We start from the raw sequence: 16,576 nt of genomic DNA, 5'->3' as shown, positions 1-16,576 counted from the left end.
TTTGAAGCTATTTCTCTTTGGGGAAAAGTTGGAGGCAAAATAACAGGCCTGCTTTTTGCCATTTTTTAACACAGTGGTTCTCAATCCTGGCTGTGCATTAAAAACAAACACAGCTGTTTAGACACCTGAGCATCGTCCTAGGCCTGACGCATTGGAATCTCTAGGCGGTGAGTTTTTAAAGCTCCATAAGTGGTTCTGATGGGCAGCCTGGTGGAGCCCCTCCATGCAAAGGCCGTGGATCTCTTTCTTTCTTCTTTTAACAATTTCAAAAGGCTATTTTCCCTTCTTGTCCAAAGGCCTGTTTAGGAGCCTAAGACCATTCTAGATTTGGCCTCCTCTAATACATAGCAAGTTCATGCTATACACTGGCTGTCCTTAGCGTCATGGCTTCTTTATCTATTTTATATTGGTCTTTATAAAATCGGGACATCTGAGAACTCTCGTTCAATCAGCCTGGTTTCTCTGAATGCCCATCTGTGAGAGGTAGCTTGGTGGCTTACCTTCACGCTCTGCAGCCAGACTGCCTGAATTCCATGCCTGCTTCTCCAGGTACTAACCTTCGTGGCCTTGGGCAAATTATGCAATCTCTGTGCCGCCATTTTCTCATTCATAAAATGGGGACATTAGTAGTCCTCCCCATGTATTTGTTACAAGGATTATATGAAAGAATACAATCAAGTGGCGAGAACAATAGATGGCATTGAGTAGTTATTTTGCATTGTTTCTTCCTCAGTATATCGATATATCACAACTGTATGGCCAGAACAAATAGAATTATCTTTGGGATGATCCTGGAGAGAACTTTCTATTTGGTCTTAGTTCACGGAATCATCATCGTTTCACCTGAGCCACCCGTGTGCCTTTATCTCCCACGCACATGAAATCTAGAACCAATCAGTTTTCACTGGAGGCAAAGAGCCAAGTATGTGACCCACCCAAAAGAACATTCCTGATTCTTTTTTGCCTTCCTATGCTGTTTTTTCTCTCCTCCTTTTCACTGACAGTACATTCATAATAAATACTTTATATATACTGGTGGGCCATCTTTAAGCTTTCTGGAATAAGATAAAAGGAAGGAAGAAAGACGATGGATTTTGCTTTTAGCACTGCTGGCTAAAATTGCAAGCTGTAACATCCTATCTCAGCTGGGTGTGGTGGTTCATGCCTGGAATATCAGCACTCCTGGAGGACGAGGCAGGTGGAGAGCTTGAGCCCAGGAGTTTGAGACCAGCCTGGGCCACATAGGGAGACCCCATTTCTACAAAAAGTGTTTTAAAAAATTAGCCAGATATGGTGGCATGTGCCTGTAGTCCCAGCTACTTGGGAGGCTGAGGTGTGAGATTGGCTTGAATCCAGGAGGTGGAGGCTGCAAGTGAGCCAAGATCATATCGCTGCACTGCAGTCTGGGTGACAATGCCAGATCTTGTCTCAAAAAAAAAGAAAAAGCATCGTCTTTCCTTGTCTCTATAACGCATGGGACATGTGTGTGCCTTTGTATGGGTGTCTGTGTGTGTTGTGTGTGTGCACAAAGTCCCATGGCATGGGGAAGCTGGGTCACACTGGGAACTGAGGAGCCCAGCAAGCTGAGGGCTGCATGGCTCGCCAGCCAATGCCGCCTGTTGGGGACACAGACCCAGAAGTCCCAAGTCTTTGGAGTTGCCACAAAATGCCCCAATCTACATTTTCACTTAAATCTCTTACTTTTTAAATATCGCCTACTAATTCGATTAAAAAAAGTTATCTCCTGGCTGAATGGGTCTCACAATCGTCCAGTTTGTGACCCTTACATTATTTAAAAGGTTGTTGCTTCTACCTTTTAAGGGAGAAGAAAATGAAGACCCACTTGCTTTTTAAGCACAGTGGCACAAATGGCAGTTAAAAAGGGAAGCCACTTGGTCCACCATTTCCAAGCCCGATGGAGAGGGTCCTGGCAGCTAGGTGAACCCTGTAGCCAGAGGCAGGAGCCGCCCAAGCCTCAGGCCGGGCCTCGCAGTCCTCTTCCCCACAATCTGGCTGGTTTTCTCGCTAAACCACTTCTGGGGGAAAACTGCTTCACTTCTTTGGAGGCAGTCAGTACACCGCTAGGCGTGCTGAACAATCAACCACAGCTGAACTTTATCAGGTCCGCTGCTTGATGGAATTCAACTATTTCCCCTCTTCCTCCAGTCTCATAGTTTGCTAAACTATAAAATATATATACATATTTTTACAAATTCCATTCGAGGAGTTACTTTGGGAAAAAATAAAACTCTACTTCAGGTGTTAGCTAACAGCAAACCTCCTCCCCTACACCCAGCGAACAGATCAGAAGAGTTTGCCTGGGAATTAGCTGGGGTCTGCCAACACAGCCTTCAGGGATTGCCATCACAGAGGCAGGCAGGTGTCCCTGTTATAAAGACGTTGCCACCAAACTTCTAACATGTATTATGAGATTTTGAAACAAAACAGGCAACTACCCGAAGGTTCCTTTGGAAGGCAGTGCCAATTCAGAAACCTACAGAAGAAAGGGAGGGTCCAGGACACAGCCCCTTCGTGGCTCTTGCTTCTGCAAAACTGGGGAACATGTTCCTTATCGGCTGTTGGTAAAGTGAGAAACGTATCAAGAAAACTTTCAATGCTGCTTCTTATGTCTAAATCACACATTTCAATCATTTGAAGCAAAAGTAAAGAATATAAAGTAAGCTTCTTAAACAGAGTTTCCACCCCTGGAGCAAGGGTTGCCAATTTTTTTTTCTGTCAAAGGCCAGGCAGTACATATTTTAGATGCTGTGAGCCGTATGGTTCCTGTCGTAACCATTCCACTCTGCCATTGTAGGCCAAAAACAGCGTGAACCTATGTAAATGAATGATCATGGCTGTGTTCCAATAAAACTTTACGGCCACTGATGTTTGAATTTCATACAATGTTCATGTGTCATGAAATAGTATTCTTCAACCATTTTAAAAAATGTTGAAACCATTCTTATTCTAGGGCTGCACAAAAGCAGGTGGTGAGCTGCATGTGGCCCAATGGCTGCAATTTGCAGACTGTTGCCTCAAGGTATGCTTTCAGGGTTTCCATGAGCCTGGTAAAACATAGAACAGTGTACTGTGTTTATGGACACACTGGGGTTTTCCTGGAGAGAGAGTTTACTGTATCAGATTCTCCAAGGGGGCAGTGATACCACTGCTAAGTTAAGAACCAGTGATTTAAACATTTCTTTTATAAAAAGCCTGACTTTCTAAGTGGTACAATAACTGTCTCTGAGGAATCCACATAGAGGAGAAAGCCCTGTGAAGTATTTTCGGGACCTGAAATGTCCCATTTTGCTTAAGTATTTCAGACCACAGAGGTCCCCAGCACAGGGCATCCCCTCTGGCCTCAGTAACTCTTTGGTGCTCTGTGGGGAAGGTTGTCTCATGTAAAAATGGCTGAGAACACACCCCTGGATGCAGACTGTGTACCTAAGCCTCTTTCCAGATGCGTCTTCTAAGTGCAGGTGAAGCCAATAGCCTCAAAGCATTAGCTTCAAACACATCATGTCTCCATTCTTCTTAGTGAAGGAGGCACTTATTCCTGCTCCTCAAACCCTCCTAGCCCCCCCCCCCCAGCCCACACCTATGCTCTCCTTTGGCTGTGACACATTGATCTGAAATTTGGTAAGAAAAATATAAAGCATGAATTCTAGCCACATGGGGTCACCTGATTATGAATGAGTCCACCTCATCCATTCAGTGCACACCAGCCCCAGATGACATCTAGTCTGGGATTTAGAAGCGGTCTGGAGATGTCACTAGGTGCCTCAGGAGTCCTGGCTCCCCCAAGAGGCTGGCAGTGCCTGGGGGCAAGGAGAGCCTAGGGCTTCTGTCACTAGCAGTGCACAGCTCAGGCTTTGCAGGCCTCCCAGCTAATGGAATGGACACGGCGGAGTCTCTAGAGGACTCCCAACTCTCCGCCGTTGAGTCCACCCGCCCTCCAAGAGCAGAAATTAGAATAGAGGAGGATTTGTTTCCCTCTCAAATGTTGCACATAAGCTCTGAAGCCATTCCTGAGGCTACTCAAGGGACATGTCTGGTGCTGCTGTGTGGAAAAGAAAATCCCTCTTCCTGGAGGCGTGATCCCCAAGTGAGGCCAGTCCCCTCCTATGCCTGACCCTTGTGCCAGGCTTCTCTTTCCTGGCACTCCTCATAACTGGGGGCTAAATGATGACTCAGTCCAAAGTGTCTTTTCTGCTAGGCTGGAGCTCCACATGGGCATCTGCCTTGTATTTCTAGCACCAGCTCAGTGCCTGGGACAGCCTTAGCTTCTTTAGGAGGAAAAAAGTAACAAAGCTTGCAGATGGAGGCTTTGCCAGTGCTTTGGTGCTTTCCATAACCGGCTCTTGTGACCTCACACCCACTCCACAGGGAGGAGAGTGCTGTGATCACATCTCCATTGTAAAGATGGGGAAACAGGCTTGGAGGCATTAGACATCTTGTCTAAGGTACAGGCTGGTCAAGAGGTGGGGTCGGGACTTGGATACAGCTTGCTCTGACCCCGAGGCTGTGCCTCTGGCATGTGCTGTCCTCCCTTCCATGATCAACTGCCGGGAGGCATCGATGCAGCCATCTGCACAAAGGCCTGTAGCACTGTGCCCGGCACAAGCTGCCAGTTCAATGGTTTCTGTCAATAGCAGTGTTGCTGTGTTAACATCAAACAACCGCATTCTGCCGTGTACCCCTCACAGTGCAGGGGGCCACCATCCCCACTGAGTCTTTTGGGGTTATTTCATAGACATTAGGAGCACCCCACGAGGTGCTTGGGAAAGCACATGATATAGAAAATGCTGTATGGCTATCCAGGAATAAAGAGCCCGTGGAGGAGACAGTGCCTGGCCTGCCCTGGCTTGCCTGGGGCCTGAGCTTGCTGAGCCAGGCCCTGTAGTGAGCTGGCCCCCCGCAGCGGGATGTGCAGTGGCAGGACCCCAGCCTGGTGATGCATCAGGAGCCTGAGTCTCCAGCTGGAAGTGGGTAAGAAAACAGTGGCAACCTGGACTCATTCTGCTTCTAACCAGGGGCCGTTTTCCATTTATCATCTACTTTTCAAAGCCGTGTCATTGCTGACAGCTGTTGGGTTTACCATTCCAGGGATATTTTTGGTATCCAAAGACGAAACTTTCCAATCTGGCCCTGGCAAAGGCCAAGTTCCTCCACTCACCAATCTCTCCCCTGCTTATTTAGGAGAATGTTCTAGATAGAGATCAGTTCTCTTGGCCCAGGATTTATAATTGCCCTGCCTGTGAAATGGAAACTGTAAACATTCTAATATGTGGCTCTCAAGTCAAGATGAGGTCACCCACCTTCTCTCACCATTCAACAATAATTTCGGGTTTCCTAACGCAGGATCTTATGACCCCAAATTCCCAGGCATATACTGGAACTGAGCCATAGAAGGTGAGAAGAGAATTTCGAGATAGAGCTGAAAAAAATACTGTAGATCTGTGGAATTCATCGGTTCATTCCACAAATATAGATTGAATACCCACTATGTGCCAGGAATTGTTCTAATTGCTGGGAATGCATTTGTGAACAAAACAGATACAACTCTCTCCCTTGATTGCTAATTGCCATGCATTGCTAATTGCTGAGGTTGGGTGATGAACACATGGGGATTCATTCCATGATTCTCTTCTTTTATATGTTTGTAAGTTTCCATACTGAAGTTAAAATTCTAAGTCCTGAATCTCAAAAACATGATGCTGAGCGAAAGAAGGCAGACACATAAAAAATACATGCTATGTGGCTCCATTTAAAAGAAACGCTAGAAAAGATGAATCGAATCTCCAGTGACAAAAAGCAGACCAGGGTTGCCTGGGGCTAAGGGCAGGAAACTTCTTGGGAGGGTGGAGATGTTCTATATATTCATTGTGCTGGTAGTCGCTCTGGTAAATACATTTTTAAAATGCCTCAGAATGTGGACTTTAAACGGGTGCATTGATCCTATGTCAACTATATTGCAATACAATTGATTAAAAAACCCTGCGAATCCCTACTCTCACATGGCTGGGCCTGGAAGAAATCTTAGGGATTACTTAAGTCCCTCATTTTACAGGAAAGGGGTAGAGAGATTCAGTGAATTTCTCAGTGAGGACCAGTTCTGTCCAGCACTTCCCCTTGGCTCGCTGCCTGTGATACAAGGTGGGTGCTTCATTCTGAAGTGCCACATTCTGGGCTGACTATATTCTCAAATTATTTGGGTGAACACCCACACCCCAGGTACCTATAGTTCGAGTCTACCTTGCCTCCCAGGAAGACTGCAAATCTCTTACTGCCAACACTAGCTGAGATGTCAGCTGCTTCACTGGGGGGAGGAAGGAGTGTGGCTGAAGCCCTAGGTCAGGGTCTGGTTTATTTTCGAAGTCATCTCAGTTGATAAGCCCTGCTCTGGAAGGCTTATCTTTCCAGCTCCCTACCCAAGGCAAATCAATTTCATATTTTTCTGGCCTAGCCATTCACCACCCCCTTCCCCACCTAGCTGGGCTCACACACCTGAAATACTCCATTGACATCTAAGCTCTGCGCTCCTAGAAAGCTGCTGTTGAGGCAGAGTAGGTCCAGAAAGGAGTGGCCAGAAGAACACGGAGGGCGGGAGACTGCCACTGTGTGGCCCGGCATTCTCACATTGAGGAGACTGAGGTTGATGTGGAAACTTAATGAACCTTCACAAACCTAATGTGTATTAGTCAAATCCCAGAATTCCAGAGTAACAATGGAATGTTTAGGCTGAACCTAATTCTGTTACCATCCCCTCCCCAGCACAAACAATGGGAAGTAGAGAGGGCACTGATCCCCCAAGTGCAATGCTGGATTCCCCAGAGCATATCTTCTCCATGACAGATGTGCCTCTGGAGATCGAAGGCCCTCCACTCCATGTGGGCAGGGGATCGCTGTCAGCTTGCAAAGCACCCCTTGGTGCCTGTACCCTTCTGGGAACAAACGCTGTCTGGAGGGCTGAGCCCCTCTGTGAGGGAGGATTGAGGCTGTCTCTCTCTTCACTTCAATGCACAATCAGGCTCTGACCCTGTCCCTCCTGGCCGCCAGACCATCCTTTAGAATTCTCCGCAGAGACAGGCAGGAGGGCACTGCTTATCCAGCAATGTGGCCCCATGTGGACAGGATCTTCTGCAAGACCCAAGACGGGGAGTGGGCTGACACAGGCTCTCAGGACTTACAGAAGCCGGGGCTCCAAGCCTGGCTGGGGAGGCCCTCTTCTCTCGGTCCTCTAACCTTGAGAGGTAAAGCTCCAAATTCCTCTCCCAAAGGAGCATCCTGTTATGAGTCAGGTGTGGGATATTACCCTGCTGCCTGTTGGTTATCCCTTAAGAATTTCACATTGCCAAGTCTTCTGCCATCGAAGCTTTTGAAGGTGGCGATGTTAGGGTGACGGCAGAAGATTCTTTCCTTGCCTTTGTCAAGCTTCTCCCTCTAGGGCTTCAGGGCTTCACAGGGCACAAAGTACATGTTCAACAAATCCTTGTTGAATATAACTGATCTGAATCCTGCCTTTCTCTTTCTCTCCTTCATGCCTTTTCCCAGGCAGTTCTTTCTTCCTAATCCTTCCCAGCCTTCTGTCAGGTTGCAGCTCCTCCAGGAAACCTTCCCCGATTCCTCCCCTCTCCTCTGCTTTGATCAGGCATGGCCTAGGAAGCCCTCCCATGCTCCTAGGTGAGTTATATGTGTGTTACTTCAAGTGCTGGTGGGGGAGGGAGGAGACTAAGTTCAATAAACACTAGTTTGATGAACCCAGGAAGGTATATACCAAAGCAACAGCCATTAAGCCATAAAGAAAAGCTTAGGAGCTTACAGAAGCACCCAACCAAGCCCAGGCCAGCCCAGGCCTCAAAATCTTCCCTGGAGTGGAGGTAGGGGATGAAAACGATGTTTTCGTTTGGCCTTCCCAACCCCAGGCCACGGGAACGTTCCTGCAATCAGAATTCTCAAATGGCAAAGTCCCTGCAATCAGAATTCTAAAATGGTGAAATCACTTGTCAAAGACGCTACACTAGGCTGTTTGGCTTAGAAATATTTGGGAGCCTGCTGTGCTGGAACACGGTCTCACTGGTAACTGCTACCATTTCAGGGCTGGGAGCTGACAGCCGCACAGCTGTGCCCAGCAAAACTCTACTGAGAACGAAGGCAGGGAACGTCAAGGTGGTAAGCATGGTCACAGAGTAAAAGTGGGGTGGTGGGGGGTTGCTGATATTTGGGGGAACTTGGGGTGCTATCTCAAGAGGCAAAAAAAGCTGGGAATGCTGGCACCTGGGGTGAGTCATCCTCTGGCAGTACCTCCCTCCTCTTAGCAGTCCCCAGCTCACGCCAGTGGCTGCTGGAATGACGCCCCCACGGGTGCTTCAGCATTCTGAACTGGGCTCCTTCCCTGTTTTCAGATGCTTTCTGCCCTGTAATGGCTGGTGCCTTGCTGGATAGTGCTCTCCTCATCTGAACTCCCGGCCCCTCAGGCCCTTTGGGACAGGAGTGTTATCCCGTCCAGCCTCCCTCGGCCTCAGTCTCCTGTTGTCCTCCTCACTATCAGCACAACGCCATGAAGTGTCCACCTGTATCAGGCACCGTGCTACTCACTTCCTGTAACTAGGTTTGTTTACTCCTCACAGCAACCGTGGGTGTGGGTGGTAGATCTTTATTATCCCTGTTCTATGATCAGCAGACTGAGGCTCAGAGAGAAGTGGTGACTTTCCCAAGATCCCACAGCCCAGATTAGAATCTGGTTGCGTCTGATTCCAAAGCCCGGCCTCCAAACATCACATCAGCCTCCTGCAATTCTTAAATCTTGATTCTTGGAGTCTGAGGATGAGAGGAAGAGAGCTTTAAAAGGCCAGGGTAGGGGTGGTGAATGGAGAGAGAGGAACTAAAATTCACTGAGAATCTACAGGGCACAAAGTAGCTTAGACTTATTATCTATTCCCGTTTATAATTTTTTTTGAGACAGGATCTCATTTTGTTACCCAGGCTGGAGTGCAGTGGCATGAACATGGCTCACTACAGCCTCAACCTTCTGGGCTCAAGTGATCCTCCCACCCCAGCCTCCTGAGTAGCTGGGACTACGGGTGCATGCCACCACGCCTGGCTACTTTTTGCATTTTTTGTAGAGACAAGGTTTTGCCATGTTGCCTAGGCTGGTCTTGAACTCCTGAGTGCAAGTGATCTGCCTGCCTCGGCCTCCCAAAGTGCTGGAATTACAGGTATGAACCACAGTACCTAGCTATTCCTGTTTATGAGTCTATGAGGGAAGAATTCTCCAAGTATCCCAGTTTTACAGATAAGGAGGCCAGAGGTCCAGAGGTGAGGTGAATTCTTAGCATCACATGGCTTTCCTGTGAGAGCAATTTTATTCCAACCCAAGTCTCTCAGAAGTCAAAGCCAGTATCCTGTCCACTGTACCATGCCACCAGCTGGGGCAACCATCAAAAACAGGTTTCTGGCCTTTCCCCATGCCCTCCAGTGCTGGATCAGGGCCCTGGCTCTTGGAAGGATCTTGTAGTCTCTTGGCTGGTAAGCCGCTAGGATGTGGTGGACACGGTCCAGGGGGATGTCCTCATGAGGGGCTGCAGAACCCAGCCTTGCTCCTGTCCCAGCTCTGCCAGGACAGAGGATGAGGATGGTGTCATAACTGGCCTCCATGATCACAACCCAAGCTATCAGGTGGTCCCTAGGCAGGTGGGCTGGCTTTGGGGAAGGGGCTGCCTGTTCAACAGGGCTCCTCCTCAGGTCACTAAGTTGGTGAGGTGTGCGGGTCTCGAGCCCACTTCCCAGGTTTTCTCTCGGCACAGCCCAGTCATGCAGGAGCATGCAGGAGAGGCCTCCCTCAGGGGTCCCGCCATGCAGCGCGGATGGCTGGATGGAAACGGATCATGAGGTTGAGAGGGGCCTCTATGTCACCGGGCCTGAGGGCTCACCTACCTGGAGAGACTCCCCACTCTGGAGGCCTTACCTTAAAGAGGGACATTCACACTGAAGCAAACTTGAAAAGAGAGAACACGTACACAAAGAGAAGTTTACTTGGCCAGCATTTCCCTTATTGCCTCCGGCTTTCACTGAGGACAGCTAGGTTTCTGGGGAGACAAATCTCTCCCTCCTATGCTGGCTTCCCCCCATTCCAGTGCTGAAGCCCTGGGAGCCATCATCTCAGAGCTGAACGCTTTTGAGGGGAAGGAATGGGCACACAGCGGGGAAGCCAGGCGTGAGCAGAACATCCCCCACGATCTGCAAGGTCAGCTGATGCCCTTCAACCACACCAAACACATCGCTCTGCCCCTGCAGTCCCCAGAGAAGGCGAGCCCTCTAGTAACACAAAAGCGAATGTGCTACTTTTATTGGCAATTAGACGATGCCATCATCTTGGGATGAAATCCCCAATGGGATAGACCAGTGAATTCTAGGGTTGGAGATTTTCTCCAGGATCAAAAGCTTTGTCTCCAGCCTTGCTGGCTTTCCTGTCTCCCCAGCCCCTCACTGCTGGAGTATCTGCCACCAAACAGCCCCCCACTGTGTGCCCTTGCTCTGAAGCAAGCCGCCCCTGGAAAATTGATTTGAGTACATGATGGCGCAAAGTCTTTGGTTTGGTGTTGATGGCACATCGCTTGCACAAACTCAGTTCATTAGTTTGGTGGGTGGACAGAGGGTGAACAAGAGGAGTACAAAAGGGAGAGTGGAGGAAGGAGAATATGTAAGAGAGCTGCGAGAACGAAAGACAGGAAAGTCTCCACGCTGAAGCAGAGGCCACTGCAAACTGCACTGGGTGGGGGTTAGTACAAAGGGGTGTTGGCCAGAAGTCAGGAAACCCAGTTGGACTAGTGACAGCTGGTGAGTCAGGGCAGGGGTTAGACAAGGGAGGCTTAGGAGCCAGGGGAGCAGAAATCTCAGCTTAGCAGACATCTCAAGAAGGCAAAAGCCTGGGGGGAATAGAAGCCAATTGAGGTATGTGATGGAACCTGACTAGAGGCCAAATTCCAGCTACGAATCTGGACAGTCTCCTTGGTGATAGCTGCAGAGGGGAGAGGCTTCCTGTGCAGGAATGGAAGTCAGACCTGAAAGCTGATGTGCTGTTACATCCTTAGCTTTTGCGGTGGTGACCCAGGGGCCCCACCCTCTAGCGAGCCAGTCTGGGCAGAGTACAGCCTTGCTGTGCCTGGCAAGTTCTTCCACCAAGGGGCTCTGGAGTGAGACTGGAGAGGGTCAGGAGCTCTGGGAAAACATGCCACTGCATCCTGGCTCTTTGTAAGTGACATGACCTCGCCCAGCCTCACCTCCAGCATCAACCACCTGACAAAACCAGTTTCTCCTTGTATCAGACAGGCAGGGCACCCCCCAGGTCACCCAGATTCAGTACGGCCAGCTGAGGAGTGGGGTAATTCAGGTTTCTGGAGACTGGTGGCATTCTGGTACGATGCCAGAAGGGCATGGCTTAGAAGCAAGTGGAGGTAACTCAAGAAGGAGGAAACCTGGAGCTCCCTCAGGGGCTGCAGACACTTGACCAGGTCACCCTGGGGGTCTTCAGTTTTACAAGATTAGGGCTCTTGTACAGCTGCTTTCAGTGCTTGTTTAAACACATGCCCAATGTCTCCTGGAGGCCACCATCAAATTGCAAGGCTGACGATGTTTGCTTGAACTTGGTCCTGGGTCTTAGACTCCAAGACAAGACACTGTGAGAAGGGAAAGGATCCTTTAGGGTCCTTTGACTTGGAGTCGAAGACCCAGCACCAACAACTGCACACTGCCCCTGGCTGCTTGTGATCCAGTGACTTGGAGACTTTTTCTCAATGGTGGGTTCTAAACCAGTTTTCCCTCCTCCCTCTGTCAAAGCCCTTTCTTTCCCAGCTCTGCTAGGAAGGCCTCAGCCTCCCCGTGACTCTTGGTGGCCTCTGTGGGATGTACCTCAGCTTCCCTGTGTCTCTCGGTGGCCTCTGTGGGTGGCCATCTGTTTTGAGGTAAGGCTGACTCTGCTTATGGAGCACAGAGCTGTCCTCACTGCTGGTATCTGAGCTAGGCAGGCACCCACATCCCTGGAGTTAACCCTGAGTTGGTTACAGGGGTGCGATGGCATATGAAAACCTCAAGTGAATTTTCCTATTGGTCTTTCGAGGCTTTCTGAGATGAGAAATACAGTACGTTCATTACTGCCATGGGCATTAATCCTGTTTAAAATTCATTTTTTTTTTTTTTTTGAGACAGAGTCTTGCTCTGTTACCTAGGCTGGAGTGCAGTGGCACAATCTCAGCTCACTGCAACCTCCACCTCCCGGGTTCAAACGATTCTTCTGCCTCAGCCTCCCAAGTAGCTGGGATTACAGGCATGCACCACTATGCCCAGCTAATTTTTATATTTTTAGTAGAGACGGATTTTCACCATGTTAGCCAGGCTGGTCTCGAACTCCTGACCTCAGGTGATCCAGCTACCTTGGCCTCCCAAAGTGCTGGGATTACAGGCTTGAGCCACCCCCACCCCCGGCCTCATTTCTGCCCTTTCTACACAAGCCCACAAATGACTCGGGCTGGTGCCATGGACGTTTTTCAGAAAAGAACTTTCAAACTTAGGGACAGACTTGGGTCACTTTTCCAACCTGCTAACTAGATGTGGACAATTCTTGCCTCCCCACCCCCCAATTTTGGTATTTCTCCTGAGAGAAATCTCTAGTGCTAAGGTTGCAAATGTCAGCCATTTAAATAACTTGAATCGGTCTTTAATGAACTGCAGCTAAGGACTCTCTAAGGATCAACATTACTCAGCTTCCAGGTGTGACCAGAAGCACCTCTCACAATGTCAGCTTTCCGTTTCAGCTTTCCTTTCTCCAGATGTTCTAATTTTCTCCTTCTGACTGAATTCAAACCTACCTAATCAATACCCTCTCCCCTGACGGCCCCCTACCCACAACATTGAGGTTACTCTGAAGGTCTAGGGAGGCAGGGAGAGTGGGAACATGTGCACAAGATGACTTCAAGGCAATGATTTCATCAGTCTTTAGGAAAGTCTGACCGAGGCAGTTTTGAAATTGATGGGAGCTCCTGGACAGCCCCATCCTTTCTCTTTGCCATCCTTTCAGGGAGTGATAAGGACTCTGAACACTCCCTTGGCCCCCCAGACAAAAGAAAGCAGAGTCTTGCTCTTTAGTACCAAGGGGGAGCTCTCAAGAGGCCCAAGGACAGAAAGCACAGGTCCCTTGTTTTCTAGACATCCGGGCAGAGGTGGAGTCCTGCCTGACCCCTGATCCAGGGATGTACTTCCTGCTGCTGGTTCCCAGCCTTCCTCACACCCCCGCCCACAGAAGCACCTCCACTTCTGGCCAGGGAGAGCTTTAAGGCGGTCCCTGCCTGTCCAAAGCAAGGCAACGCCTGCACATTAGTGGAGTAAGTCACATATCTGCCTCCCTCCTAGTTTGCCCTTCCCTCTCTTCCTCTCTCCTCTCCGTTGAGGGATCCCTCAGGCGTGCACCTGTTCACCTACCCCTGTTCTTTATACCCTTCCGGCCACGTGCTGCTCAAAGAGGGATGCCTCTCAGAGGGCCTGCGCTTTCATTGGCTCAAAGTCTCAAACTGAAAGTTGGGAGCCCCAGAGAGTAATTCCTGTGACTGCCAGGGCTTTGGTAAGGGCTTTGGCAGTGTTCTAGAATCTGCTATACCTCAGGCAGAGATGGTTCTTCATGAATCCACACTCTAAAACTTCCTTTGTGCCTCTTATGATTAAGGTTCTTCCCTACTTCCTTCCCTCCCCGTGGCCTCTCGACAGAAGCCCCCTGGCTTCCTCTGCCACACCCCAGAACCCCTCTCTCCTCATACCCCTTGCTGATGGTTCCCCCTGGGGCTTCACGATCCTCCCCACTCTTCCCAAGCAGGAGGGGGCTGGCTCCTCTGTCTCTGCCGGTACAGCTGGGGCCTGGTGCTCCGTAAGCCTGGTTTAATGTGGTTTTGTTGAGATCTAGACTCAAGTTTAAGTCATTTTGTAGACCTGCAACGATGCAGACAACTTCAGTCTCATTCTGCGTTTCTATTGGTTGGGCCTGGATTCTTTACTAGTTCTCATTTTTCTTTGGGTTGATTAACTTAGATTAAATAGAAATTAAAATTCACCCTTCCATCTGAGCCTTTAGTTTCTCCTCCTCCTCCTCTGTTAGGCCTCTGGAGTCCTACTTCCCCTATTTTGTGAGGGTCACAGTTAATCCTGTCTTTAAAGGTGACTTACAGAGGCCCCCAGCCCCCAGCCATTGGGCAGGCTGATGTATGCAGGAAGCCCTGTGGCAGCAGGGGACAGCCGCCCCAGGGGCTGGGGCCCTATGCCCTCCTGCCTTGGCCTGGAGCTGTGGTGGAGATGGGCTAAAGAGGAAGTGATATTTACACAGAAAGAAGGTGAACCTAAATCTGGCCTGCCCCAAGCTTGTGCTATCCAACAAAAACATGGAAACCAAAGGAGGAAGCAAACGAGGAGCGGTGACGGGCCCAAGCATCCAGGGATGTTCAGCCCCATGTGCTCGAGTCTGGCTGAGGCCTGGGCCACACCCGCCCACTGACGCTATCCCCCACCCCCACCCCCACCGTGGAACATATCTAAGAATCACAACATTGTCAATAACAGCTGCCCAGAAAATCTCCCGGAATAGAATGGAATTCCTCTCTGATGGTTCACAAAGCACAGGAGGGTCTTTTCTGCGCTTGGAGATGGGGGAGGGCGGCTCATCTGACAGTATGCCGGGTGACCAAGGGCTGACTGCCTGATGGCAAGTCTTCCTTGCCTGGGACCCCAGTCCCACAGCCCCACAGCACTGGGGCTCCTGCCTAATAAACCCTTCCATTGCACACCCCCATCACCTCCAGCAAGCCTGCCAGCCAGCCACCTCAGTTTTCAGTCTGAATGATTGACTACTTCACTGCACTACAACACAATGGAATTCAGATACACACACTGTAACTTTAAGGAGCACAACATGACCCTCTCCCCATTCTGGCAGAAGGGCCTGCTAGGACGTGGTCTTTATACTGAGTCAAGCCCAGACCAAACGCTCTGTCAACTGTCCTGTACTATATGCCCCCTCCAACTGGCATCATGGCAGGCCTGAGAATCTGGAAGGCAGAAGGGAGGGTGCAGCAGAGAAGAGAGAGGGTATGTCACAGAAATGCGCTTTGAGGCAGTGGGCCTCCCAGAAGTTCCCCCCAGGACCATCCTTCCTGCTGCCAGTCAGTGAATCCCAGCTTCACGCTCTGTGCTAGTTCCACAGAATGACCATGGCTATTATTTAGTTAATATTTCCCTTTACACTGACTCCTTTAGAAAACAAACTCAGTTCTTCATAAGGAAACCTTAAGTCTCCGCCATGCATGGAACACTAGAATCATGTGTCATTTTCATCAAAATAAATAAATTGAATCTCTATTAAGACAAAAGGTGTTCTGTGGCCCACGTCAATCATCATCTTGGGTGCTGCTGTAGTCAGTTACATATTTTCAAAAGTAAACGCTTGGGGCCTAAAGATGACGTCTTAGGGAGAGTCTCAGCCACCTCTGGCCTTTGTCATTTTTGCTGTAATACGTGTCCCCTGACTGTTCCTCCTGAGCGCACGCAGCCTGCCCCCCAAGTACCTGGGCCCGACCCACGGTGCTGAAAGTGCATGGGGACCAACTTACAATGCGCGGTTTGAAGGGTGGCTTGATCTTCTTCTGCTCCAGGAGCACCCAGTCAATCTCTTTGAAGAATGGGTGCTGCTTGATGGCGTCCTCGCCATTCTGCGCTGCCACACAGCCCAGGCGCTTGTGGGGATTCTTCGTCATGAACTGCAGAGATGAGGACATGAGTCGGCATTAGTGACAAAGCCCTGGGCAGCACAGGCTATGAGGGACAGGTGGAGGTCAGCCAAGGCAGCATCTTCAGCATCGCCTCCCAAGTCTGCTCTTCGCACTTTCAGGGGCCACATCTGTTGGCTTTTCTTTAACTCTTACATAGAATTTACTATGTCCCAGCCACCATTCTAGACATAGTACATGTATCAACTCATTTCATCCTAATGCCCTCTGAGGTACTATCATTATCTCTAGATTATAAACGAGGCACTAGAAGCACAGAGAGGTTAGTTGATTTGGCCAAAGTCACCCAGCTAGCAAGGGACCAAGCTGGGATTAGGAATTCTGGCTCTTACTAACTCTCTGATCTCCCTCCGATTCTCAGGTCTTCTCATCAGGGAGACTGAAATCTGATAAACTCATTTACACAGATAGGTCAACAGTCCTTTTTGAGGTAAGAAATAAGGACCAGGTAAATTATCACATGTGTGAATACCTCCTGCTCCTTTCCTTTTCCTGGACCCAGCCGCTCTCCATTGTTTTTATGTTTGAATTTGCAATCTCTACACAAAATGCCCATGAAGGTCAAAAGATAAAAACAAGAAAAAGAACGACTTATGGCTTGTCAATGCTTGTAGGTAAAAAATCACATTGATGTGGCTCACGCCTGTAATCCCAGCACTTTGGGAGGCCAAGGCGGGTGGATCACGAGGTCAAGAGATCGAGACCATCCTGGTCAACATGGTGAAACCCCGTCTCTACTAAAAATACAAAAA

General features: G+C 49.4%; 1 protein-coding gene across 2 annotated transcripts in view; it reads right to left on the bottom strand.

The window, feature by feature from the left end:
• Nucleotides 1-16,576, bottom strand: part of PRKCE (protein kinase C epsilon) — a 300,957-nt gene that overhangs the window by 11,338 nt on the left and 273,043 nt on the right. Inside the window, exons 13-14 of one of the 2 annotated variants that reach the window (XM_017512713.2) lie at nt 15,648-15,794; nt 9,968-9,997 (exon numbers count right to left, since the gene is read on the bottom strand). In XM_017512713.2, coding sequence (XP_017368202.1) covers nt 9,983-9,997; nt 15,648-15,794 — 162 coding nt within the window. In that variant the 3' untranslated portion in view covers nt 9,968-9,982. Of the gene's footprint in view, nt 1-9,967; nt 9,998-15,647; nt 15,795-16,576 lie in introns of those variants that run through there. The other variant, XM_017512711.2, reaches the window with a different exon arrangement.

This window comes from Cebus imitator, unplaced genomic scaffold (genome assembly GCF_001604975.1).
Source record: "Cebus imitator isolate Cc_AM_T3 unplaced genomic scaffold, Cebus_imitator-1.0 Scaffold476, whole genome shotgun sequence".
NCBI lineage: Eukaryota > Metazoa > Chordata > Mammalia > Primates > Cebidae > Cebus > Cebus imitator.
The sequence above is the reverse complement of the archived record's forward strand: the minus strand, read 5'-3'. Positions and strand labels throughout refer to the sequence as shown.